The sequence below is a fragment of the Anopheles coustani genome, chromosome 2 (assembly GCF_943734705.1).
Source record: "Anopheles coustani chromosome 2, idAnoCousDA_361_x.2, whole genome shotgun sequence".
NCBI classification, from domain to species: Eukaryota; Metazoa; Arthropoda; class Insecta; order Diptera; family Culicidae; genus Anopheles; species Anopheles coustani.
In genome coordinates this window covers 94247103-94273758 of record NC_071289.1, presented here as the reverse complement: position 1 = coordinate 94273758, position 26656 = coordinate 94247103, and the positions used below count along the sequence as shown (strand labels likewise).

The 26656-nt window shown below is 47.3% G+C and overlaps 3 protein-coding genes across 13 annotated transcripts; 1 reads left to right on the top strand and 2 right to left on the bottom strand.

Moving 5' to 3' along the window:
- Nucleotides 1-449: 449 nt before the first annotated feature.
- LOC131266227 (14-3-3 protein zeta) lies at nt 450-18846 on the bottom strand. Of its 11 annotated transcripts, none has more exons than XM_058268641.1 (7): nt 18768-18846; nt 8667-8785; nt 8483-8596; nt 8286-8412; nt 8078-8201; nt 7476-7639; nt 450-5563 (listed from the first exon to the last, which is right to left on the bottom strand). In XM_058268641.1, the coding sequence occupies exons 2-7, from the start codon at nt 8726-8728 to the stop codon at nt 5408-5410; spliced, it is 747 nt and encodes a 248-aa protein (XP_058124624.1). In that variant the 5' UTR covers nt 8729-8785; nt 18768-18846; the 3' UTR covers nt 450-5407. The 11 variants fall into 11 exon arrangements, with proteins under 11 accessions (XP_058124624.1, XP_058124626.1, XP_058124629.1 ...); XM_058268643.1 differs by lacking the exon at nt 18768-18846 and adding an exon at nt 18312-18330; XM_058268646.1 differs by lacking the exon at nt 18768-18846 and adding an exon at nt 12700-12797.
- An 864-nt stretch (nt 18847-19710) lies between these two features.
- On the top strand, nt 19711-20797 carry LOC131262948 (mRNA turnover protein 4 homolog). The gene is made up of 2 exons (XM_058265053.1): nt 19711-19838; nt 19907-20797. The coding sequence occupies exons 1-2, from the start codon at nt 19811-19813 to the stop codon at nt 20719-20721; spliced, it is 843 nt and encodes a 280-aa protein (XP_058121036.1). The 5' UTR covers nt 19711-19810; the 3' UTR covers nt 20722-20797.
- A 221-nt stretch (nt 20798-21018) lies between these two features.
- On the bottom strand, nt 21019-26585 carry LOC131265383 (mucin-2). The gene is made up of 4 exons (XM_058267642.1): nt 22827-26585; nt 22585-22761; nt 22190-22518; nt 21019-22093 (listed from the first exon to the last, which is right to left on the bottom strand). The coding sequence occupies exons 1-4, from the start codon at nt 26583-26585 to the stop codon at nt 21019-21021; spliced, it is 5340 nt and encodes a 1779-aa protein (XP_058123625.1).
- Nucleotides 26586-26656: the final 71 nt, after the last annotated feature.

Genomic DNA, 26656 nt, shown 5'->3' with positions numbered 1-26656 from the left:
GTAAAATTAGTTTTTTGTTTTCGTTTTTGATACAAACTAATGTGTGTTGATGGTTTTTTTGAATATACCAAAAACCGGTTTCGAAACCATGTGCTCCCCAAGTTCGCGAATCGTGCCGGACGTCACGTGCAGTTTTTTTCCTTCTCCACGTCTCAAGTTTGTAGTGCTACTTCGAAAGAAAGCTGTAGCTGGAGAAACGTTAATCATGCACCCGGTATGGGAACATGAATCACCTTATTGAAGCTATCGCAAGCATGACGCAACTTACGGAAAGCGTAGAGCAATTCTTTTACTCGGCTTACTCGTTCGGCGGTTCGATATCGTGATGAAATTTACGTTTTCGGACATGTTTATCGAAACCCAGTGAGTATATATTTGTTATCAATTATTTTGTCCCGTCTCTTTTGGGGAGTTTGATAAAAATATAGAAGAAATCAAACAACTAAAAATTCTAGTTAATATCAGCACAATTTTGTCGCTGAACTTTTATTGTTTTTTTTTTATTTCTTTTCGTTATTTTCTTAGCTGGCACATATAATACAACCGATATAGAGAATGTAAACAGCGACAGAACCTTAAACGAATATTCAAAGGGAAAATCTTGCGATGTTTTTGTTTTCCCGTAAGTGTGCATATTGCATGTGGCCAAATTTGTTACAAACTTTCCTCTATGGTTTGCTTCATGCTTTTGGTTTACTGACATTAGCTCTTACTCTTTGATTTTCTTCAGCTACCGACTCTCGGTAAGGGTTTCAGAATTGATTATTGAATGGATTTAATCACCTCACACTATATTTTCAAACGAAGATAAAAATATGTTTTGTTAGTTTGAATGGTTCTTAGCATGTTTTGCGCTATTTGATTTATAAGGTAGCATTATTTCTCGCAAGAAGCTGGTCGTTAGGTCTGGTTTCCTAATTATTGCTGGAATCTTTAAAATGTTTTTTTCCTGTAGTTATTGTTTTTTACTGAAATAGATTATTTAATGTTGTAAATTCTTTTCCACAATTAATTCGCCAAAGCTCCCACAAAGCGGGTGGTGAAGTAGGTTTTTTTCCTTCGCCTTTTTTCATTACTTGTATATTGTGTACAGTTCTGGTTTAAAAACTGTGTATTGACTTGATAAGTTAAGCAAAAGGTGTATAACACGTTGTTAAATTTTCCTGCTCAGTTAATTTCGTGTTTCTCTAATGAAACACTGCTTGTTTACAAAGCATAACTGGAAACATATCGAGGAACAAATTTAAAAAAAAACCTGTGCCACTTTAGCTACATCTGGCAAACAAAGTTGGTCGAAGTTTTAACAATCCTCTATCATTAACTTTTCTTCACAGAAGTTTGTCTAGATCTTCTTCTAAGCTAGCTGCAACGAAGGGAAGGATCAATTATAGCGATGAGATGGAGAAGAAACGTGACTATTGGACCGATGAAACACATGTTGGGGAGCAGCTTACTCCTTCCAAATTATCCTAGCTATTTTGCCTACAATTCACGTAGAAGAATGTTTAATCATACTGATTGAAGCAAGATACATACGATGTCAAGATGATATGGAAATAGCTATAGGAGAAGTAGAACTTATCTTAAGATCAGTTGACAAAGAAACCATCAAAGCGTCGAAGAAGTGCAATTGAGAAAATAGTGTGACATAATTTACCTATTTGTTCATGAGTTCTGTATCCGTCCCGAAAAGCAGTATAAAACATCTCCGCAAAGATTTCATCCAATTCAAGTGTTTTAGTAAATTTAAGATGTGTTTTCTCATATATTGGAAGTAAAAATTAGGATAGTATTAGGTTGGATACAGAACAGAAAGGATAGAGAGGCATAATGAGAGGGGGGGCAAGGGAAAAACAGATCATGAAGATGGATCGATTTGTGTTAGTTGTTGGTTGTTTCATCATAATTTCGCTTTATTTCAGCTGTTTTCAGGATGTTTCGCTTTTTCCATACATACATGCAAGTATAGGTAATTGTAGTTGCTCAGTTTCCACGTGTTTGCTTTGAATCTGCTTGTTTGCTTGCTTGCTTGCTGTTGTTTGAGTCTCTGTGTGTTGAATTTTACTTGCGACCTGTTTTATTTCCCTCAGCGATATGCTGCTTCTGCTGCTGCTGCTGGTTCTACCCTGCACTTCACCGCTGCATTTTCCTCGCTTTCCTTTTCCGCTGCACCTTTTTCTAGGAAGGTGGCGCGATTCTGGTAGAGCAAGCTCTTTTTTCCTTCCGCCATCATCAAAATAAGCTGCAGCCTTTGGTTTGGAAAATGTGTCACCACTACAAAAATAACGCACCATACCACACACACCCCCCCCTTCTCCGTGTACCGTAAATCATGGCGCGCAACATTTTACTTCTGGTAACCTCAAATTGGAAAAATCCACAACAATTGTATCATAAGATTTATGAGGAAAAATTTGAATAAAGTTTCAAATCTACTTCATCTGCAACAGAGATCCTCAATGAGTGCGACATGCTGGTAAGAAATGCTTTCCATTTGTTCGTATCCGTACTTTACAAGTTTGATTATTTTTGCTTGTTTCCAATGGTTCTGCATGGGGCCAAACTAAAGAGTATCGTAGTTCTGTGTGCTTCGTCAGTGATTTGCTGCGGCCGTGTTCAGCTTAGTTGCTTTAATTTCTGTCTTTATCTAATACAGCTACTGCAAAGTGTTGTTCAGTGACCTCTGATTTTCCTGGAAGGAAGTAGCATTTTGCTGTTATTTCGTTAAACGTTGTTTCTCTTGATCTTTTGTTTTGATTTATTGACGACGACGACGACGAAAACGACAGCTTTCTTCTTGATGTTTCTTCACAAGAGTAATGATTTCCATTTGCTTAGTTAGTTTGGGTCTCATATGTTGCTTCTTTTTCATCTTCAGCACAGTTGTACCCGCCGCCCCCCGCTTGAGACGGTTGTTGATCAACAATGATGTAAGACGACAGTGTTTTTTTTTTCATTTAAGTAGTTTGTTTCATTCACTTGCTCGGTTGTCTTGGCAACGACTTCCGGTACATACGGGAGAATAATCCTCCCGGTAGTGACCGCACGTACAACGAAAAACTAAATGAAAAAACGTACCTTTTCCTCTTCGCTTAAAAGTACAGAGAATTTTACTAACTGCTTGCTTCTCTTGCCTCGCTCGGCCATTTCATTTAACATCTCGTTTATTTTTCTTTAGTAAAAGGACTGGGAAATGTGGGTTTTTCGATCAAATACAACACGGAACATCATCATCATCAGATTATCAAGAATCATCATCACACACCAAAATCATCATCCCTCTCTCGTTTGTGTGGAACATTGTGCAACAAGGGGAGAGTTCGAATAGCGATCCTTTCAAAAGCGCTCCACCCGAAAGGTCCTTCTTCCTTTTCCGTTTTCACACGCACGCACAAACAAACATACACACACAGACAGACAGACAGAGACATACAACTGTGTTTTTTTCTTGCTGTGGGTGGTGAAGATCATGTACGGATGAGTTCGAGTTCGGGACTTTTGGATGTGTGTGTGTGTGTTTGTAGACATTTATAGAAGAAATTTTCATCATATATCATTTGATTTTTCCATTATACAAAAATGGGAACAACACAGAGGCATGCGCTAGTCTCTAGAGTAGTGAACCTTGGCTTTTTTTTCGATTTTCGAGACTGTGCTTGTTTAAAAGTAGCGATAGCATTCTCTTCTTCACACACCGAACGAGAAATAAGACCAGTTTTTTTTTCTGAAGTGCGTTTGATGCATCGCCGCATGAATAGCGACACAAATTTCTACTGTCCTCTACTCCCACAAAGTTTGATGCAAAACAATGCCTTACTCAAGACAATTGTCGCAGTATTTTGGAAAACACTTTCAAACACATGTTGACGCTTTGCGAGGCGTCTTAAACCAATGCATGCAAACAAAGAAGCGTCCGATTTCCCTCAGTGTGGACACTTGAGTAAACTTGTTAGAAGTAGAGAATGCCGTACCCTTCTCTCCTGCTGCACGCCTCTTGAAGATTCGCCAATTGCAAATTCGCTTGGCATTATTCTGCGGCTTACTTCACTGGCACCTTCACAGACATTTTACCAGAACGATGTTCTCCTAAACCCCTTTTGTTTTCCGAGATCCAGCAGACACCTCCACCACACCTAATATCACGAGGGAAATATGTTCTTAGGACAGGGGGGAGACAGTGGGACGATAGCAATAGAACATACATCATATAAACATGTACATGAGTTGAGTTTTGTGTGTGTTGCCACTCATCCTCATCTATCAGAGCGCATCAACATATACCTTCTTTTTCTCCTCTTCTCCTTCCTCTCTATGTGTGAGTCTTTCTCGATCAAACGATCGAGCATCGTCTCTTAGTAGGCAAACACGATTGGATACACTGCTTTCACAATTGTTGCATTTTACATCTTCCGCTGCTTTTAATCTCCTTTCCTTTCTCGACACGCGTTCTCTCCCAGTAACGAAGGAAACCGAATAAACTCTTTCTTTCAAACTGCATTTCCACCATCATACCACCAACTCTGTGTGCATCCATCACACCATGCGTTATACGCTAGTAGCCCTGCGCGACAGGACGCACTCGTACTTTGCAGTAATCTGGTTCGTTTGCTAACCGATTTTAGTTGTTGTTATTGTGGTACCAATCCTTTATTCCTTTCTCTTCATCGACCAACACTTTTTCTCTGCCCCCTCACTTCAACTCTGTTCGGCTCGTGTCGACATACACATTGTGCGCACGACGGACGATGACGATGAAACTGACGCATGAGAGGAGTTTTCCAGCAACAAGTTTCCCTGCTGCTCCTAGTGGCCCTGACCACACCGCGCTGCTGCTGCGCTAGTCCAGACGCGACGAAGACAACGATGGCTCGAAAGAAATAGCACAAATTTATTTCTTCTTCTCGACCCCTGTGTGCCTGGGTGGTGGTGGTACGGACGCACCTTAAGGGACGAGCGAGTCGGGGCGGCCCTTTCCTTTCTTGCTCCACAATCATCAGCTTGCAGCTGCTACTGCTGCGAGCGCGGCGTCTTTGCAGCAAATTGCCATTTATATTATGCCTGTTGCTTGTTGCGTGAAAACTGTTTGCTATCTCTCGCGGAAAAGCTACTGACCGCACTGCAGCTGCGAACTTGCCTCTCCTCTCGTCACTCTACCGCCGCTACCAACTTCTACATGTTTCCTTCTTCCTCTTTCCGTCTGGCTCCTCGCGTTTGTTCACGTTTTTAATCAATAGTCAAAAGGAATTTCTATTATGCTTTAAGTGTGTGTGTGTATTTGTTTGGTTGTGTCCTGTGTACTGTGTCCGTGTGGCATGTGTTTTTCGTGTCCGTGTATTTTGTGTTGGCGTGTGTCGTCGTGTAGGTGTGTTCGGTAGTGTGCTTTTGCTTGACTTTAATTTTAGTTTGGTTAATTATCGCCACCCTCCTGTGGTTCGTCGCCGTCGCCCTGGGTATCGGACGTCCACAGCGTCAGGTTGTCTCGCAGCAGCTGCATGATGAGTGTCGAGTCTTTGTAGGAGTCCTCGTTCAGCGTGTCCAGCTCTGCAATCGCGTCATCGAATGCCTGCAGCAGACGTTGTTGGATCGTTTTATCCCATATCATGTCGGCATTTTATTCGCGGTGTACATGAAATGGAAGAAAGTGGGATTGATTTAAACTGCCAAACAATTAAAGAGAAGCGCTTTCCTTCAACTGTTAACCAAGTGTGAGAGAGAAGAGATTGTTTCCATTGGAAAATCCGTTCTCTCTCGTTCGCTCGTGGAAAACAACGTTGCGGAACACCTTTTAAGAGACCGGTAAGAAAATAGTCTCGATCAATCAATCAAAATAAAATAAAATACACAAACACAGCTTCATATTTGATCCTAGAACGGGTTATAACTTTCAGACTGTCCATTGCTAAATCATTCATTTGGTTTATGTAGAGAGTTAATGTTGTTATTCGCACACGACACACAAGCATTTACTTCAGACACTGTTACTTAGATAAAGTGCATTTTTTACACTCAATTTTCAACCAGAGTTTGGAATCCCGCAGTTCTGCTCAAGATAGGTTTGGCTTCTGTAGAGCAGAATGGTTAAATAATATATCACATCGACATCAATATGCTTTTAATGTATTTTTATAATAGCTCGAAAGCACACAAACAAATTGACGTCACAAGCACGCGGTTTTGCAGTGTCGTTGTCAGCATTTGTTAGTTACTTTCTTGAGCTTTTTTATTCTATGTATTAGAAAACTATTAAGATTAGTCACACGCAGTAAGGACTTGACTATGCAAGGGTATTTTTTCAATCAACGAAGTTATGCAATTCCAATATTTTTATGTACATATCATGGACCCAAAAAGATCTCCTCTTTTCAAAGTAAAACAAAAAACTCGCTGGGTTTATATCTAACATAATTGGCACATTGAAATAGAAAACTTAAAAACACACAAAAATTAAATGTGCCAACGACAACAACCAATGACGAGCTCACCAAATGATACAAAAAAACAAGCAAAATAGTAAATTAATATTAACGTGTTAAGAGCAGGATAGCAGCAAAGCGGCAACATCAATCAATGATCAGATGTGCAAAACTTAACTTCAGCAAAATAACAATAACTGACAAAAAAAAAACTAGGGAACGAAGAAGAAATGGAAAATTAACCTGCTTCGCCAGGTGACAAGCTCGGGCCGGCGAATTAATGATTTCATAGTAAAAGACGGAAAAGTTCAGCGCAAGACCTAACCGAATCGGATGCGTGGGTTGCATTTTCGACTTTGAAATGTCGAACGCCTCCTGATACGATTTCTGGGAATCCTCAACCACAGCTAGATGAAAAAGATAGTAAAGAGGGAGAAACAGAGAGGAGGACGACTTCTTGAGATCGAACAAATCGAAAATATGCAATTGTAGAAGAAGCATTAGCGGCGAGGGATTGCTTTCTCTCCGATACGGAAAGAAGGAACATATTATTGATTCATTGTTATTTCGTTGTTAGTCGATGGAAGTGAGGAAAAAAAGATGGAGGAACAGAATTGTTAAAAAGAAAAAAGAAAAATCCACAGCGTTATCAAGAGGACATTTACTCGCGCGAACATCGCAGCCTTATTCAACACGCGAGCCTTCTTCGACAACAGTTCTCAGGGCAAATTACCACCATAAATCAATTTGTTGTATGGACACGGTTGTCGACAAATCATGGGTGGAAGAAAAGAGATGCCCGTTTTTAGATGCTGGGCAATTAAGCATATTCTCACTCAAGCTCACTCGAAACGATCAACAACATTCACTGGCTTCCCCCCAATATCGTCCATCATTGCGTTATGATGCCCATGGTGTGTGTGCGTGAGCGTGTCTATTTGCGTATTTTAAATTATTTTGATTGAGCTGAAAATTACGGGCGACCAACTACGAGAGCGCAACCGGACGCCTCGTAGCGAGCAAATAAGACGGTAAATTTATCATAAAAGAAGCATAATTGACCTGTTTAGCCAGCTGGCAGGCTTTGTCGGGAGAGTTTAGGATCTCGTAATAGAAGACAGAAAAATTGAGCGCCAGTCCCAACCGGATAGGATGTGTTGGCTGCATTTTGCCTTTACTAATTTCAAAGGCATCCTGGTAAGCGGCTTGGGAATCGTCGACTACGGCTGTTGTGTGCCGCGGGTTTTCGAATTATTCGTTCGATTTCAGCAAGGATGGCGCGGTACATGATGGCACACGCGATGTTATGTAAACATGACCGTGGCGCGACGTCGGGTTGTAGAGTTTGAATGAAAAAAAAAATTGAGATAGAGATAAAGATGTGCGAATGTAATTAGTAATGGTCCATTGTGCTTATGATAACACAAACAGGTCGGCGGAAAGAGGACGGACAGAGACGACGGGAAAAGGCAAAACAGAAAGGAGTGGGCACACTTCTTATCGATCTATTCTCCACATCGAGTGGGAAGGAAAGATGGAGGGAGGGATTTGGAGTGCGGGAAGAAGGATGTATTAAAAGGCAATTAGTTTGTTTGGGACTTATTATAGTGCAAACAGATAAACAGCAGCATCTTGGGTTGAAATGGGAAACCGAGTTGACTTACTGTGGCGGGTCTCGCCGGTGGCTACTTCAGCTAGGTATCTGTAGTAGTCTCCCTTCATTTTGAGGTAAAACACCTTGCTCTCTGGATTACTGGCTTTGGGAATTAAGAATTTGTCCAGCAGACCCTGCGCAAAAGAAGGCGAAAACACAAACAATATACGTGTTAGACGATACTGGCCAGCGGATAAACCTTCGCTTCGTTTACTTACCAGCACTTCGTAGCAAATTTCCCTCAGTTCCTTCTCGACTCGTTCCCGGTACTCTCGTGCCAGTTGTTGTTTGCGGGCAGAGGATTCGGTTTTCTGTTCGATTGATGATATTACTCGCCATGACGATCTGTTGGGTTTCAATGTAGAACAATATTAGTTCAGCAAGGGGTATTTAACTAAATTCTCTCAAATCTTACCTTCGGGCGCCAACGACGTTCTTGTAAGCAACGGAGAGTAGGTTCCTTTCTTCGTTTGACAATTCGACGCCAGTTTCTGTTACTGATTTCATTGCCTGTGCCATATCATCATATCTGTGAATAGGACAAGAAATAAGCACTTATCCGCATTCCTCCTCGCACCACCACTTTCTTTGGAACATACCGTTCAGATTGTTCGGCTAATTTTGCCTTCTGAACTAGCTCTTCCTTGTCGACGGTAGACATGTTGAGTGTTGTTCTTGATTTGCCTTTTTTCCACTAGCTTAAAACGAGAGAATCTTCCTGCAGATAAAGAAACGGTAAAAGGATAAACATGAAATTAGTACAATACAGAATGATTACGTTTACGGGCGAATGATTTAACTAACGTTAACACTGAATAGCTAACACTGAATAACATTTGGTTGAAACAAACGCAGCCTGCTTGGACTGGATATTATTGGTGACTGCCGGGGTTCACTTGCAAGATGAATAGTACCGCAGTGTTCGACAACTGACCTGACCTGGCCAGCAGCTAGCTACCACACCTTGCGACCGACCGTACCGGCACGGAGAGGATTAAAGATTGCACAGACAGACCCTGTATTGATCCGATGAGGACATAATCACAACTGTATTAACACAGCGCTCTTTCGGTTGTTCAACTAGCCTACTTTCTCTCGCATCGAATGCACATGACAAGTCAGAACGAAAGTCTCCAAAAACATTAGGTTATAGTGCCAGATCGATAAGTTCACCGGTCTGCGGTCTTGCTCACCACAATCGGCGCCACCCATGAAAGACATTAGTGGACGCAATGGATATTTTCGAATTTCATCGCCTGACTAATGGCACTACGGTGGTGTTCGCATAAAAATAACCATGGGATATGGGGGCATTGATCCTTTGAGAGTGTGCATTAAATATCCACAGTATTGATTGGGTTTACGGGGCGTTGATAAATTTAACGAATGTGTGTGGCTGGCTGCATTACTCAGCTGAAGCAGTATCGTCGTCGATGAACACATTTTCTGCATCGACCAGAAAAAAGCCGCCGCATTCCGCAGCATGAGGCATACCATTTCTCCCAGTGACTACTACTCACTCTTCAAACGCCGCCTGAAGGCATCCAGTATTCCAAGATCTTTAACAAATACGCACACACACACAAACTCGTGCGGGATCGATCCCTTGGATCACTCAAACACATATACAAGCCGCATAACATAGCTGGCTTGAGATGCACATACATAAAAATTAAAAAAAAGTTTCACGTTTCCCCCGTCGGCTTCTTGATGACGTAATCCTTTGGACGTCAGGAAGATGCGGCAATAACCAATAGTTCTTTTTTTTTTGCCGCAAGATGAGAGTGGCTGCAAGATGAGACACTAACGGGATATGCGAGAAGAGCAAGACACCGAAGAGCGGATGATGGACAGGCCTTCTTGTGGGGTGGAGTCCGCGGAGCACAAGGCACACATAAAGAACGGTGATATTTCTTTATGATGTTTTATCCAGATACCGTCTTCCAACGGAGGCAAATCCGGAGAAAACACTAAAAACGCACACACTAACGTAATACGCACTTGCCACTCTTCCCGAGCCCGGTGGATGGACATGACTTTCGGGTGGAAAAAAAAACCCGAAACGAAGGAAGAAAACCTTCAAACGATTCTCAAGGGAAGAGATGGAATAACAGCACGCGCTCCCGTCGTCCTCATGCCGCCCCATCGGTGTCCGGGATTGCGTCATTGCTTATTTTACCGATATTGAGAATAAACGAAAATAACATTTTCCTCCGACCGACGAAGTAAGGCGGGGGGGAACTTAGTGGCGGATTGAAAATGTTATTCACCTCGATCTAATTTCCCGCAATCAGAGAGTAGAACGTCCTCCCCACTCGCACTGATTTTCCAGCGTCAGCCGAATTTGCCACGAAGGCCGCACAATCTTACTAGAGATAAATGGTCAACACACACTGAGGTTCAGTTTTGCTTCTTATCCATAGATTGTATGTCGCCCGACGTGGTGACACGAACCGACTAAACGCGTCTACCACCGTGTGGCAGTGAGGACCGCCGCTTGAAGCAGCCCACTGGATCCATGAGTCACCACCTCGGGGTAAGAGTAGCTGCTGCTGGAGACCGTTGGATGTGTGTGCCACTATGCTGCTGCTCCATTGCCTTCTGTTGTGAGGAGGGCCGCCAGTGCAATGAGGGGCGAGGGGGACAATTACGGCCAAGTTGAGTGTTATATGCACACCGAAAAGGCGTCGCCGTTCAATGCCGCACGCACGCGGTCCGCATGCCCATTATCCGCCATCTGAAAGATGCAGGCGTGCACAAACCTTATGGCTTCAGATTTAGCACAACTGCAGACATACCGAGACAATAGATGAGCGGACATCCTAGGCCGCATTGAAGTAACTGTCATTTCGGAATGTTGACCAGACAGATCAATAGTATACGGGTCAGCAGTAATCTGACGAAAAAACCATTATAAATTGACCGTCATGATAGGTTAGGGGCCATGTTTTATGCTAACCCTAGGACCGAACTAACGTGACACAGCAATGGGGTCTGGTGGGAACATTGTGCAACGGAGCCAGCCAGTTCTTATGAGGTGCTTTTCATCAACATTGGACCGGTTGATGGCCAGCCACGAGATTTTTCACCACACAGCTCCGAGAGCCTGTACTACCTTTCTTCTTGGCATTTCAAACTGGACCCAAGGTTTATGTCAGGATATGTTTAATGGCTCCCCTTCCGTCTCCCACCGTCTGCAGGACACCCATCGCGCATGCAGGTCAAAAAATTGGCTTCTCTCACACCAACATAGACACACACATAATTTTATCGCTCTTTTCTCTCGCTCTTAGTCCTTCGAGACATGCACACAGCATGTAGAATACAACATTCGCATTTCTCATAATCATCTCCAATCGACTACTACTCAGCTGAGCAGCTCGTCGGTCGGTGTGGCTGCTCCACAGCTCTTGCATGTTATCTAAAGCTGGTATTCTGGCGTGTGGGGTGGTGGGTGCTGGGAGGACACGATGATGATGTGGAGAAAAACGGAAAAATCAATATCGACGAAAACACGCAGAATCGATCCGACGCCCATTATTGCGAAGGATTTTTCCCACTTCCACGCGTTCCTCGCGCGATGGAAAACGTTGTGAAATTCGAACGGTTTAACATTTATCGTCTAGAAGGCGTAGCCTTTTCTTCTGCGACATCGCAGGGGTAAAGCGTGAGAAGGTGATGAAGAATAAAGTAAATCCTTTGATTGTTTAACAAATTTGAAATCACTGGTAATCCGAATAGTTCAAATTTCCGTTGTACTAAAATAACGTTGCTCCGTTTTTCTTGGCTTTGCATTTGAGTCCCATGGATGCTTATAGTACATACACATTCAAACATACACCGCACCAACTCAGACTGCACTCTCCATCAATCATGTTTCACCAAAGTCCACACAGATTGCAGTTAAGAGAAGAAAAAAAGTAAATTATCGATTTTTCCTCATTCGTGTGCTAGTGAAAATTAATGCAGTTTTTCACCCGGCATCGTCTTTTGTTACCACCCTCCCTCCTCCCCCCATCGTTGGTTGAATATCCCCCGCTACACCACGATACGACGGAGGCAAGTGAAAATTGAACATGAAAAGCAGGAAAAACGGCGTTTAGCTAAGATCCTCCGCCAAACAAGAACCGAACGCCGCACGCACGTACGCACGAGATCTTTTCTTTTTCAGCCCCCCCACTGTCCTCTCCTTCTTCTTCCTCCTCCTCCTCGACTGTTGCCAGGGAAGTGTGTGGATTGGTGGTGTTGGAATTTTAAACGTTCTTAGAACACACGCCATCAGGAAACGGAAAGATGGTTGTGTGAGCGCGCGGTCGCGGTCCGCGGTTTGTGACTTTTGCGTCTATAAAAAAGTATGAACCAGCGTCATTAAATTTATCGCGTTCAATTCAATCCGTGGCGGACGGTTGGGCAGGGGGCGGGTTGGGGTTTGGTTACGCGCGGTGCATACCGTATAAAAAAAAACAAAAAACCTCAAAGATTTCGTGGAAATGAAGAGGAAAAAACTGAATTTTCCGCCGATGGCGAATGGGAAAGTTTTTCGCGTCGATTTCGACGACTTCGGCTTTCTCGGGCGGGCAGCAGGCAAGGAAAAAAAAACGGGGCCATTTTTACGTAGAATTGGAAACCTACGATTCCGTGTTTCTGTTGGTGAAACGTTTTTTCACACACCCAACCACCGAAAAATGAACTACTCTCTCTCTAACTACACACTATACAGAGGCCACGCACCAGACGGCAGCGCGCAGAACGAACACGCGTCGTGAAAAGCTCGCACGAACTCCGGGACTGACTCTGGGCTCGGTTGTCCCCGTGCGTTCTTGCTGGCCGTTTTCAAAAATACCGACAATGGCGGCCGCTCGGTGTGGCCGGAGGATTCACTCTTAGTGTCTCTCTCTCTCTCTCCCGCTCATCTGATGACGTTCTGACGATATCCGCGGGCGCCACGGGACTCCTCTTGCGACGATTCTCTTCTCATTTTCCTTCCCAATTGCTGCTGGTAGTGAAAAGAGGAAAAGCATAAGGATCGGCCGCTCCACAACTGTCCCCGCGCACACCGTACCATTTCAAGGTTTGCACACCGGGGGGCCGAGGTTGATGAAGGGCAGCTGCGATGCGAGGGGACACGAACAACTGCACATACACAAAAACACACACACCTCGTCCAAATGTGAGGTTCGGTGTTAGGGAGAGTGCTTTTTATTGCACGCGCGTGCGCAGCATCTCTCGGTGGAAAATCGCACCCCGCGAGTGGCGGAACCCTCTGGGAGTACCGAACCCGATAAACCGGGGCCAGCGAGTAGAACCAGCAGCGTGTGCAAGATCGATCCCCACTTCGGATGGGAATGCAAAGGAGAACTCGTACATACCCGACAAGCATGGCTCGGGAACCGTTTCCGGTTTGTGGGGAAAACTCGGCAACACCACCAATACTTGGTTTTGGGCCGGAAGGACTCCAAGAGAATGCTCAACTCCAATCACCATGTGTCCGCACACAAGAGATTTGAGTTTGAAATTGGTTTGATCACTCGCGCATCTCATGCAAGTGGAATCTAAGAATATGAGTCAATAAAGATCCCCAAAAGAACTGGCAGCCGGCCGACGGAAAAGGATCACACACACGCAGACCGCTGCATTGCGCAGGCGCAGCGACTCCTCGTTGTCCTCCAGCAGCATGACCCCCATCCACCTGCTGCTCCTCCTCGGTGAAAAACCCTTTTCTATTCCAGCCCAGACTACTAACATCTCTTTTTTTTCCTCCCTTGCTCTCTTTCTCTCTTTCTTGCGATAGCTTTTCCTTCCTACATTAGTGCGGCATTATGCTGCTTAATTTTTCTTCCATCCTTCACACTGCATACACATATTTTGTGTTGGCAGAATTCTTCGGAGGAAGAAAATGGGTCATTTTCCCCCGTTTCTTTGGATTGTGAAACAGTGAATACTGATTTTCCTAAGGTGGTATACACACATACACACACACGCACGTAGCCAGCACCAAGCCAGCACACCCCATTGTCTGTTTCTCGCCTGCCCACTGCGGAATTCTTTTTATCCCTTCGGAAAGGATCCGCAATCATTATTAGGACCTAAGTCAACATGGTTCGCAATGGATGGGAAAAGGAAAAAAATCCAAGAAAAGGAGGGGGGGTTGGGCTGCTTCTGGTACGATGTCCTGTCGAACTGCCGCAAGCATTCGGTCCGGTAGATAAAGTATCTATCCATACCTCCGGTTAGCAACAACTTGCGCTAGAGCAAGGATACTCCCCACGGGGTACTCTACTGAGCCGTTTCCATATGTTTCTTTTTTGGGCCGGTTCCTTTTTGTTTGTCCTCATTTTTTTTTTGCACAATCACGTGTCCCGGAAAGCCATTTTTACAATGAGAGAAAAAAAGGCGGACGAAACAATATCAACCCCGGCGCTGGAGCGCCCGCAACAGCCCACGCTTGCTTCCTATTTATAGCGAAAGAAAGCTTCATTAAAAATTCAATGGCTATTCAGGTTGCAATAAACTTCGCAAAGACAGAGTCGAGCGCGAGGAGAGAAATACAAGAAGAGGATAATGAGCGTGAGAATGCACTCCAAGAGGCTGCAGTCCCGGACCAAAAAGAACGTGCAATGAAAATGTATGTTTTTATTTCATGGCATACTTTACCATTACAAAAAAAAGCGTCAAACTAGGAAGGTTCTGTTTTCAAATGTTCATCATAGCATGCGCAAAAGAGCTCATTAAACGATGAGGATGAGGAATAGGGACACGTCAGTAACTTTAAATGGAAATATGAAATCTTATCCCTAACGAAGTGTCGCCAGGGATGATGTTTCCCCCCATCGTTCGTGTGTGTGTGTGTGTGTGAGCGCGTAAGCCATTTATCACGTGCATGGGCATGGCCCCCCGTGTGCACGGAGGGGGACAAGTCTTATCCAATAAGAAGGTGTTTTGTCGTTACGAACCTCCGGTCCAGAGAGATGGTGGTTGGAAGCAATTCAACCCAGAATCCCCCCCCCCCCCCTCCCCCCTTCCCAGCGCTCGATGAGCACTCGCGTTTGATTACCGATGCCGTCAGCGGAGATTATGCAACGCCGCACAGACAAACACGAAAACGCCTCTGTGGGCAATCGAGCAATCAGCAGCAGCAGCAGCAGGAAGGGTAGAAGGAGCAAGGTTGGCCGGCGCAAGGCCTCGGCAAGTTGGAGGCGAGAAAAGGGCGCATTTAACACACCTTGTTATGATGTATCGTGGAGCACCACCAAAGCCCTATCCAAACTACTCGTCTTATCACAATTGATACGACACGCGCGCTGCGTGGAAGATGACTCGAGGAAGGAACAGTCTTTACGCAGTTTGCTTCCAGAGATCTTCAAAGGCCAGAAGGTGGTTCAGAAGTGCCATCCAGCTTCGTTCCTAAAACATGTTTGCTACTCGTTCTATTTTCAACACTGCTATGGAGGCTCGTTGTATCCTCAGCTTGTGCGTAGTTAGCAATGACTAGTGACGCATATCTTATCTGAAGCTCGTAAATGGATTGGTCATCTAAGGTAGTTGAAAATGCCGATGGTTATACGTGCGAGGAAATGATGGTGTTAGTAGATAAATGGCTCTTATCTGGGAAGCCGCCTTCTCGTATCGAATTTAACATCTTGTTCCACATTTGAAACTTTACATTCGCCGCACGATCGATGATTGGACGATTAAAACGAATGGTTACGGAGCTTGCCTTCCTTTTGCAGACGACTGCGCAAAGCAATTCGGGTTCCTAGACGGCTTAAAAATTCTCATTCAATGGCGCAAATGGCGACTTTGGCTCCGATTATCATAGCCATGCTGGAATAACAGCCTTCTCCTTATGAAAACATCCACCACATCCGTCCACTCCAGTGGCACCATGGCCACCACCATCGTTGTCGAGCACCTGTGCGCGCAACTGTTATCTTTGCTATCTTCCTAGTGTAACGTATGTGTCCCCCCCTCGCGGCCACTAAGTCCCACTGGACACGGGTGTGTCGCCGGACCACACTCCCAAAAGGCCCGAAGTGCCGCAACTGCTCAAGGCCAGTGTCGCGTGCGCCGCAGCATATCCAGTTCTGGGAGCTTTGGGCCGGATGGGACACCACCGCCGAAATATGCGCCCGCCTTTCGCTAGCCACTGGCAATTGTTTCATAATAAAATTGAGTGCGCTCCACGCCAACCCTCCTGGTCTTTCCCGACAGCGGCCTCTAACCAATTAATTCTCCGACTCGCGTAATTCTATCGGTCTCCATCTCTTTCCCACTGTCTCTCCAAAACCACCACCGGGTGCCATGCATCCGTCCCCTTCCTAATGGCAACCACCCCTAAGCAGGGTGGGGTGGGTTTGGAGGATGATATCAGTATGTTTGCGTGCACTTGTTTGCCTTATTTTTCCGCTTTTTTTTTTGCTCGCGCCTCCACTAGTCCACCTTCGGAATCGAATTAGCCTTGAAAACGTTCTACCCATTATTCAAATACACGCTTCGCGCGGATCAATACCTATACAACAAATGCGCACAACACACCATTCTACTAAAGCGGCTTGCCTTCCTTTTATCTCGTGCGCTCCTGCTTCTTCCTTCACGTCGCCGGCGGACAGCTTCTCTTTCTTTCCCGGGGGGAGGGGGCGGGTGTGTGTGGGGTAGCGTTTTCGAAAAGTCGCCCCCTCAAAGTCGCGCACGAGCCACGTACACACACACACACATAAACACCACCCACCCCGTTTAGGGCGAGGGCCATCCCTTAGTGGTGCTGCCTCCAACAGTAAGAACGAAAAAGAAAATGGATTTGACATAAAATGCATCTGAAAGAGAGGGAGGTACTGCAACGTTCGCACGAATGAAACGGAGGTATTCCGAAGCGAACAGCAACCGCCGCCGACGGCGGAAAGTGACAATTGAAAAGGAAAATGGGTCTCTCCACTCACATCCTTTGCGTCAAAGGCGGATATGGGGTGGGCGGTTGGAGCAGGTTTGGTTTTGGGGTAGGTGGAGATGGTGACGCGCACATTCCATCCCAACATGATCCATGTGCCCGTGCATTCATTAGTGGTGTGGTGTTGTATGTTACGCGCGCGTGTGTGTGTGTGCCTTTCCATCCGTGGTTAGGAGTTTCCGTCTTCGTTCGGGGCCGGAAACTGCGGAACCGCACGCAATAGCCGGGAGTAGGTAGATCTCACCGGGAGCTGGAACCCATTTTAGTCAGCCCTGTTCCTCCGTTGCTTTTCGAGACATTCCTGTCTCGCACTTGTCACCCCTGGAGGGTGCGCACAGGTGTACAACGGGGTGGACCGGCCCGAGTGAAGATAGCTAATGACTTCCCTCTTTGGCGGCTTCCCCCCCGATTTGTGCGCTTGCTCGCTCTGCCCTATGCGGATTGCAGTAGGTAAGAAAATTCTAGAAAATCCTACCCATCCCGGGGATGGGATGCGAACGCGCGCAGCGCTCTACACACTCTGTTGCCATGGGAAAGCGGGATAGGGAACGATGGAAGAAGCATGCGTACTTGTTAGTCATGCTCTCGGCCACACTGCCGAGGCCCCGTCTCCGGCCAGTGTGCCGGATGTGGTGGCGCTCGTGGCACAAGAGAAAAGCGGAAAATGGGCCGCGGCAGAGTCCACACATCGGGGACACACTGCATGCTGGTGGGGAGCGAAAGGCAGATGAACGACCTCCACACCTCATCGAATGACATCCCCCCGCGCGCGGCTTTCACCCGGCGCCAACCGCTCTCGCGCTCGCTCTCTCCATCGATTATCGAATGCTAGTTGATTTCTTTTTTCCCGCGGTTCACTAACGGTTCATAAATTGCGTATAACGTTTTTCTAATGTTGAATGTCTCTGATAATACACGGCTATACATGCTGGTAGTGGTGATCATGTCTTGCGGCCGTCTTACGCTAGAGCCGTTAACTTCTTCTAATTCTTCTTCGTGTCACATCTTATAAGGTTTATGTATAGGCACTCGTGCACACATGCACACAGACACAACCACACACACACACACACGCCACACGCACGAAACGCACGGAAGATGAAAGTCGATAGGATACGCATACACTTTAACGCAGATCACGCGAATTCCTCAGACTTACGAACTGGCTCGTTCTTTTGGTAAGGGGGTTGCAAAGGGGATGAGGGATGCAAAGGGCAATGACAAAAATCGCTAGAAAAGGCGATGAAGATGACGGCAAGACGGAGAAACTACATAAATCAATTATCCCTGTCAAACTCACACTTGTTCTAGGAACGGGACTTCCGCTCCAATATGCCTGACAGGCCGACGACAGGGGGTGCGTTTTTCCTTCCAAGCTAAATTGAACCAGGAATCAACCCTCAACTGCACAGCCGACCGAAGGGAAAGAAACCCTAGCCAATTAACCAACAACAGGCGTAAAGCTGCCTACTTTTCTACGTTTTGCTCCAACCGGCTTCCAAGACTTCCTGTCCGTCTTTGAACGTTTCGATCGCCTTCGTCGCCGTTCAACTCTCTGTCTCAAAATGGCTGCCCGAACATACACACAGGCACCACGGCACAGGGGTGTCGGATGCGTCACACCGCCGGGTAAAAAATTCCGCCCGGATTTTCGCTTCCGCTTTTCATGCACCCCTAAATGCGCTAACACGCCTTTAAGTGGACAAACTTTGGTCGCCGGAAGTGGCTGCCAGTCAGCTCTAGCTGTTTTACTTACTTTTGGTAAGAAGGGGCACTAGTTACAGTACAAAATAATGGCACACACTACTTTTTACACGAACTTGACTCGCGGATCAATCGACGACGTACTGACCAAGGTTGCCGGCACAAAGCGGTCCTTTTTTACGGTGAGTTTTGCTTCGTTACAGTAACCTTGCTTTTAAAGTATTGCTTCTTTCCATATACCTTGGTAAACAGGCTAGGTAGTAAGATAAAGTGAGGCATCATGCCCCCCTCAACCAAAACACATTTTTCTCTTCTCCTCCATCCTTTAAAAACATTCTAATATTTCGTAGTTGAATTCCTAAACATCTTGTTTGTGTACGAAAATTAAGAAAAACCTCTTCAAACTCATCAAATGCTTGTCAAACAAGGTTTTCGAAGGACCTTTTGCTTTTGACTCCGTTGACCATAGTGGGGCAAGATGGCCCGAACGGTGAGGGAGCATGCACCCCAAGGAATATGAATGGGTGAATTTTATATGGATGGATCTGTTCATGGTCTATTATACAAACCACCTTGGCACAACCTTTACCTTTTTACCAACCTTTTTTGACTTTCATTTCATCATTCAAGATTTGGAGATTATTTAAACAGTTTTTCTTTCGTAGTCGCTAAATAACATATTAAAGTACTATAAGAATTCCTGGTTGATTGAGTAGTATAATTTTATAACAATACATTAAATAATAGTAATAAAATATTACATTATTTTGTGTCAGTTTGTTTTTTCTCATTTTCTTTATGATATGTTGATGGTGTTGCCATAAAACGTACATAGAATGTACTAGATACGTTAATCAACACAATACATTACATAATTTATTTTTAAATGGCTTAATTCAGCTAAAACCATGCCGGTGCATCTTGCCCCACTTTCCCCTACCTAGGTTCGATTGCGTTCCTGGTTCCAATGGTAAGTGCAGCTGTCATTCGTTTGACAACCATTGTCACATGTTTCAGCGGCGTTTGTGATTTTGTAAACAGTGTACACGTTTTTCGCACCCCAACTAATTTTGAGCTACATTACCAACAGTCGCGATGCCGAAATCTAGAAGAGATAAAAAAGGTGAGTTTCCAGCATGCTTTTACTCCACTCGCCGTTATAAATAACGTGTTATCAATGCGTTCTTTTAGTGTCCCTCACCAAGACGGACCGCAAGGGTCTCTCGAACAAACAACAGATCATTGAAGAAATACAACAATGCCGCGATAAGTATGACAACATTTTCCTGTTTTCGGTGCAAAACATGCGCAACAGCAAGCTCAAGGAAGTGCGGGCGGAGTGGAAAAAGTCTCGGTTCTTTTTCGGCAAGAATCGCGTCATGCAGTTGGGCCTGAAGCTGATAAGCGAGGCTGACGAAGCGACCGAGCTGGAAGCCGGCATGGAGCAGTTTCGCGACCAAATGATCGGTCAGTGTGGATTGCTGTTCACGTCAGAGAAAAAGAAAACCGTCCTCGATTGGTTTAATTCGTACTCGGCTGAAGAGTATGCACGCAGTGGATTCCGGGCGACGGAAACGGTCGAACTGAAAGAAGGCCCGTTGGAGGAGTTTTCCCACGCAATCGAGCCGCATCTCCGTTCGCTAGGTTTGCCGACCAAGCTGAACCGTGGCGTTGTGACATTGTACAAAGACTACACCGTGTGCGTGAAGGGAAAAGTATTGACACCGGAACAGGCGAGGATTCTAAAGTTAATTGGCAAACCGATAGCCAAGTTTAAGTTGGTGATAAACTGTGCCCTTACGAAGAAGCACGGGTTTGAAATGATCAACAAACGGGAAATCAAGGTTACGAAGAAGACTAAAAAGTCGACGAAGGATAAGAAGGATACGGCCAAGAAAACAGAAGAAGACATGAGCGAAGACGGAGATGAGGATGACGATGATGAAGAAATGGAGCTAGATGATGATGAGGAAGACGACGAGGATGACGATGAGGATGAAGCGTAGTGCTCTTGTAAGGTGTACAAAATAAACAAAAAACTTAGCTTAAAAGCTAACACAATTTCCAAGTGAGTCATTTTCGGATAATTTTAGGTGAAGGAACATTGACAATTTTATTATGTGACTTCAACCGACATCATTCGATGTTGGTTGATTCGATTCGATCATTCTTTATTGAACTAATCACTAAAATAAATAAGAATCTACATTTATTACAGACTAACGACACACTCACACAATTCCTTTTTTTTCGATCGGAAACCCCGGCCAGTTAGTTGTTGGCTGCGGATTTACTGACTCCGCTTAGTTTAGTTTGTCTTTTCGCTTCCGCTTGTCGTCCTCTGTCTTTATGCAGCGTCCTCGGTAGCAAATCTCCGTCTCGTGCGTGATCCCATTCGAAACGGACGTGGGAATGACGAGCGAACCCATCGGATTGACTGCAGGCGGCTCGGCTGTTACGGGCACAAAGAGCGTCTCGCTCGGTGTCATGTCCGTGGTCGGCGCTAGCTCCTCGTTCTCGGACGACGGTTCGTCCGTGGCACGGAAGAAGTCTCCTTCCTCTTCTATTACATCATCCGCTTCCCCCGGAAGCACATCACCGTCGACCACTTCCTCCGTTTCGGAATCGTTCTCTACCACCTTGTAGTAATCGGAAACCATTTTTTTCACCTGATCGAATGAACTACTCGCTGGTGGTGTCTCATCACGGTCTTTCTTCTCTTCCGAAGAGTCCGTTAGTTCCTCTTCGAAGGCAGGTTCGACAGTAACAGCACTTACCGTGGTGACCTCGACACGATCCTGCTGTTGCGGAGGATTCGTCGACGTTTGCTCTAAACTTGCCAACGTCGGGACTTCTTCAGTCGGCTTCGACGTGGTGCTTACACTGTCGCTCAATGGTCCAACCGTGGTGCCAGCATTTTCCACCGATGGCAAAATGGTAACCAGATCCTCAGAATCCGTTTCTTCGGTTTCCGTTTCATGCTTGGAACCATCCTCGTGCGGTGCTACAGTCGATTCCTCTTGGGCCGTATTTTCTACCTCTTCTTCGTGATGCAGTTTACCAACGGTTTTTGGCGAAACATTTTTACCCGAAAGTATCGCCTGATCGATGTGCTTCACCGACTCACCGTAGTGAGGTGCCTGGCCATTGTAAACCTGAGCCGCATGGTTAATATGTTGTGATTCGGCCGTCTCGAATGAATCGACCACCTTTGATCGGCCCCGCTTGCGTAGGAAGTTGTTGCGGAAATTGACTGGCCTCCGTTGGTCCACGTCGCTTGTCTGGCGCTGCTTTTCGTCCGTGGTCGTTTTCTTCTGACTGTTATCGTCGATAAAATCCTTCATTACATCGTTCAACAGGTCCGCAAACGAGGGAACACTGCGTGAGGGAAGAAGTAGAAAAGAAGTAAGGATGTATTATACAACTCCAGTAGGTAAGGTCCCCCCCATTAGACCACTCCTCCTCCATCTATACCTATTTTCCGTGCTGTCCTCAGTCTGTGTTTCCTGTTGAGTTCCGTCCTTCTGGCCGTAGTTCGACGAAACATTCATGAAATACATTTCGGCCTCGCGTGCGGCCGTCACGATTTCCGGTTCCGGTTCGGTGGATACGTTCTCCTGCTCGAGATCGCCGACTCCGCGTCCCTCCGTCTTCAGCACGGGCTGGAAGGAGTTCTGGTTCAACTTGGTCGACCACTGCGACTCTTGTGGTTGTAGATTGAACCGGGTGCGTTCGCGGATCCGGAAACGTGGTCCACTGCTGCTCGCTGGTGCAGGTTGTTGGGTTGTCGGTGCAGCCGTTGGCTGTCATGTGCGAGGAAAAGGTGAGAGTGAACGAAATTTCGTTTCCAAGCTAGATGTCCACCTTACCTCTTGTTGTCTGGAACGGGCGGTAGGTGAGATGCGACGCAGACTGCTGCCTCTTCCAAAAGCTCGCGTCACCGGAGCCTCCGGAGAGGCGGTTGTAGCGGCGGCCGTTGGTTCCGTAGTGGTCGTTGGACGACGTGTACGTCCTCGTAGAATGTCTTGTCGGTTTTTGGTACGCACCTGCAAGTAAATACGTCTAGTATAAGTACCGTTTGAATAGACCCCACATCAACCGACCAACTTACGGTATAAGTTCCTTGCGTCGACTGTTGTTGATCGTAATTGTTTCCAGCCGGTGTGGTCGGCGATGTCGGTGCGGCGGTAGTTGTGGCGTACAAACGCGATGGACGTCTTACGAATGCCGGTCGGCGTCCTGATGTCCGCGAACCAACTACTCCTGGTTCCGGCGTTGTGGTGCGAACGGTTGTCGTCGGTTCGGTCGTCGTACGTGAGTAGTAGTTCTGTTGCGGATCACGCTGTCGGGAAACGAGTCCGGGACGGCGAGGGCGGGGAGTGATTTCTACCTTCTTGAGTTCCATCGGCTCATCGAGCGGTTGACCGTAGGCGGTGGTAAGCTTTTCTTCGCTTTCCGTCACCGGTTGATACTGTGGCGGGGCCGGTGGTGCTTCGGTCGCTACGTTTTGCGAACGCAACGGAATCACGGAATGTTCCGGATCGCGAGCCAACGGGATAACTTCCTGCGAGCGAATGTAGTCCTCCTGTCCTCCACGGACCGCCGAGTAATCCTCCTGTTGCTGCCCACGTTGGCTCGAAACGGAAGGAACGAAATAGTTGGTTGTTTGCGGAGGCAGTACCGTGGTAACTACCGCTTCCGGTTCGTAGTACTCCGAGTACTTGCGCGTCACCTGCTGGAGGTCGGCCTCAAGTGGAGCTTCGTTAGCCAGGGTGGTCGCAAGTAGCCGTTCCGTTTGATCCTCGTAAACTTCTCGGAAGCTCAGCGTGGTCGATGGAGTGGTGGCGCTGGTCGTCGTCGAAGCGGGAGTTGTAGTCACGGGAAGGCTTTGGGATTGCGGGCGTATGACGGGATAGTTCTGCTTCAGCACATCCCGCTGATAGTCCAGATTCTCCACCTCCTTCAGTGGTCCACGCGGGGTCGTCGAACGACTGCGGCTGCGTCCGCGTGATGCCGATCGTTCTTCGTTGTTGGGAACGTAACGCGATCGTGATCGCGAAATGGGTGCTCTGGTGGAGCTGGACGGTTGTTCATTGGGCGCTCCGGCTCCGGTGGGTGGTGATGTGGTCGTGCGAGATGGATGTGGTCGACGTCCTCGCTGCAGTGGTCTGCGGGTGGTTGTAGCTTGCTCAATATCGTAGGAATCTTGCGTCGTCGTACGATGTAGTTGCTTGCGGAAATGAGGAGCTCTTGTGTTACCGTTCGTGGAGGTCGACGTTGTGGACGGCGTTGCCTGCCGGTCGCCGGTCTTAAGAGGCCATTGATCGTCCATAAGCGCGTTCACCAGACCCGGCAGGTTGGCACTGATTGGGGGCAACTCCGAGGGAATGCTGTACTGCTGCTGTCCAGTGGTTCCTTGCGATGGATCCACCGTAACCGTTGTCGGTTCGCTTGTTGTGATCACTTCCACCGAGTAGCGGGGAGACTCGTTGAAGCTGGAGTCCGTCTCGTACGAGTACTTGTTGCGATAGCTTGCTCCGGTTGTCCCAACGGTGGTCGGGTAGCTGGGACTTTCGTACTTCGGTTCGCGCTCATAGAATTTACTCTTCTGCTCGAACTCCCGGAAGAATAGATCTTGCGTCGTCAGCGTTGCCGGGGTTGTTGCCGCAGCCGCAGTTGACGAGGGACTGTAGTAGGTGCTGACAAACTTGGGCCGGTTTGGTCCGGAATCTTCGTTGATCGCGGCCGCCGCTTGATAGTAGTTGTTGCGAATGACCTGGCGGTCCTGATCTCCCGGAAGGTTCGTCGTGATCGTCGTCTTGATCATCTCGTCCTCATGCTGCTGCTGTTGCGGAGACCGGCTGAAGAAGTCCAGGAATCCGTTATCGACGACCGAGGTCGAGCTAGGTCTCGTCGGGGCAGTTGGCTTTACCGAGTCGACGAGTTTGAACTTGTGCACGAAATGTCCTTGCTGGGAGGGAGTTTCGACGGCTTCGTTGGGTGATGCGGCCGTTGTCTGCTGCTGGTGTTGGTGCTGGTATGGACGACGACTACGGAAGTTTTCCTCACGGAAGTGGGTTCTCATGCGTTCCGCTTCGAAGTGCAGCTGCGCCGTGGTCGGTCGCTCGGTCGTCGTTGTACCGAAGGTCGTCGTTGTCGCTGGCTCGGGCTCATCCTCCTCCACCGGATAGAACGAGGGAGGAATCTTCTGGTTCGGCATAGGTTTGAAGTCAAACTGGCGCGTGCTTCCGTACGAACGTACCGGATAGTTTGGCGTGGTCGGTGGAGTTGTGGTTGGCTTCCTGGTTTTGGCGAGGTTGAAGTACTCTTCGTTAACCGCATGCCGGCTCGGGGGAGGTCCGTTGAAGCCAGAAGTGTACTGCGGCACGGAACGATCGTTCGACGACGTTGGCTTACCCGTTGGGGACGTATAGTGGTCCGCGTCGTAGATCGGCTTTCCGGAGGAACCAAGCGTGATGGACGGTGCCTTGGTCGTTGTGGAGTCAGCAAAGTTCAACGTTGATGGTGTGTAGTACTGCACGTTGCTTTGAGCCGTTGGGCGCGTATAGAAGGCGCCATTTTCGAGCGAATTACTGCTGCTACTCTGACGAACGACGATGGAGCCAACGTGCGGAGGTGGCAGCGAAATCTTGGCATACCCACTTGGGGTTTTGTAACTGAGCGGTGCGACGAAGAAGGGCAGATCTTCGATCTTCCGATTCGATCGGTTCGATGACAGGTCCACGCTGGACAGATAGGGCAGATCGAAGCGTGAGTAGCTCTTCGGGGGCGCAAGTCCGGACGGACCGATGAACACCTTGGGAGAGTTTTTACCCACCGAATCCAGCACCGCAATCTCGTTGATGTTTTTCAATCCCCCGAGGGCTTCGTTCGTGGACAGCTTGCTCTGCCGAGGGTCATCGTGGTACAGGAAGAGGGCTAGCGGAGGTTGGTTTGGCTTCGGTTTCGGCGAAGGACTCAACGATGAGCGTGACACCGAGCTATCCAGTGCGCTGGATGTCGGGAAGCGAGACGGTGACGGTGGAGGGAAGGTGGCTGCACTCGTGCGAGGAGGTGGTGGCTTTGGAGTGGTGGTGGTTGTAGCCGCGGATGTATAGAAGTCGTTGATTATCGACGGGCTGACCGGTTGCGGGAGCGAGTTGAACCGATTGATTTCCTGCTTCTGGTTCTGGTTGTACAGAGTCTCGACGGGAACGTAAAGGAGCTGGACTTCCTCTTGCGATACTGCGCCTCCACTCGGTGCATGTCCACCGGTCGGTTGGGGTTCCTGTTGGCGTATGTGCTGGTACGAGAACGACTGTTGATCGTGCGGAGATCCCGGTTGCTTGTTGTCCTCCTGGATCAGTGCCTCCGAAAGGGGCGACTTAGAGAGAAACTGCTGCTCGAAGGGATTCGTGGACGATGGTGGTGGCGGTGGCGGAGGGGGCGGAGGATGCTGAATTGTTTGGCCCACAAACGGTGGCGATCCGGACCGGAAGCTGCCCAGCTGGAATGGTTGATTTTGCTCGAGTAGCTCCTGTTGTGGAGGCTGCTGGAGCAGGAATCGGTTCGATTGGGGGAACTGGTGGTTAAGGAAGGTGAAGTGGTGCTGCTGCGGTTGCGCCGTGTTGTCCAAGAAGGAAGGTTGCTGTGGAGCCGTGAAGTAGTTTAGCACTCGGGCACCGCTTTGACGTTCGGAGCCGGGACGAGACAAGGGAATCCAGTCGTTGCCGGATACCGGTCCGCCCGTGAACTCCGTCAACTGGCGGGACCATCTTTCACCTGCTTCTGCCAGAGGGCAGCAGATACCAACAACCAACGCCACCCAGACGGCCCTCGATGAGGAATTCGATCGGCGTTTTTCTCTCATCGTGCGAATGCCTGTTTTTGGATGAACGAAAGGATGGAAGTCAAACGCTGGAATTATGCTACACTTATGCT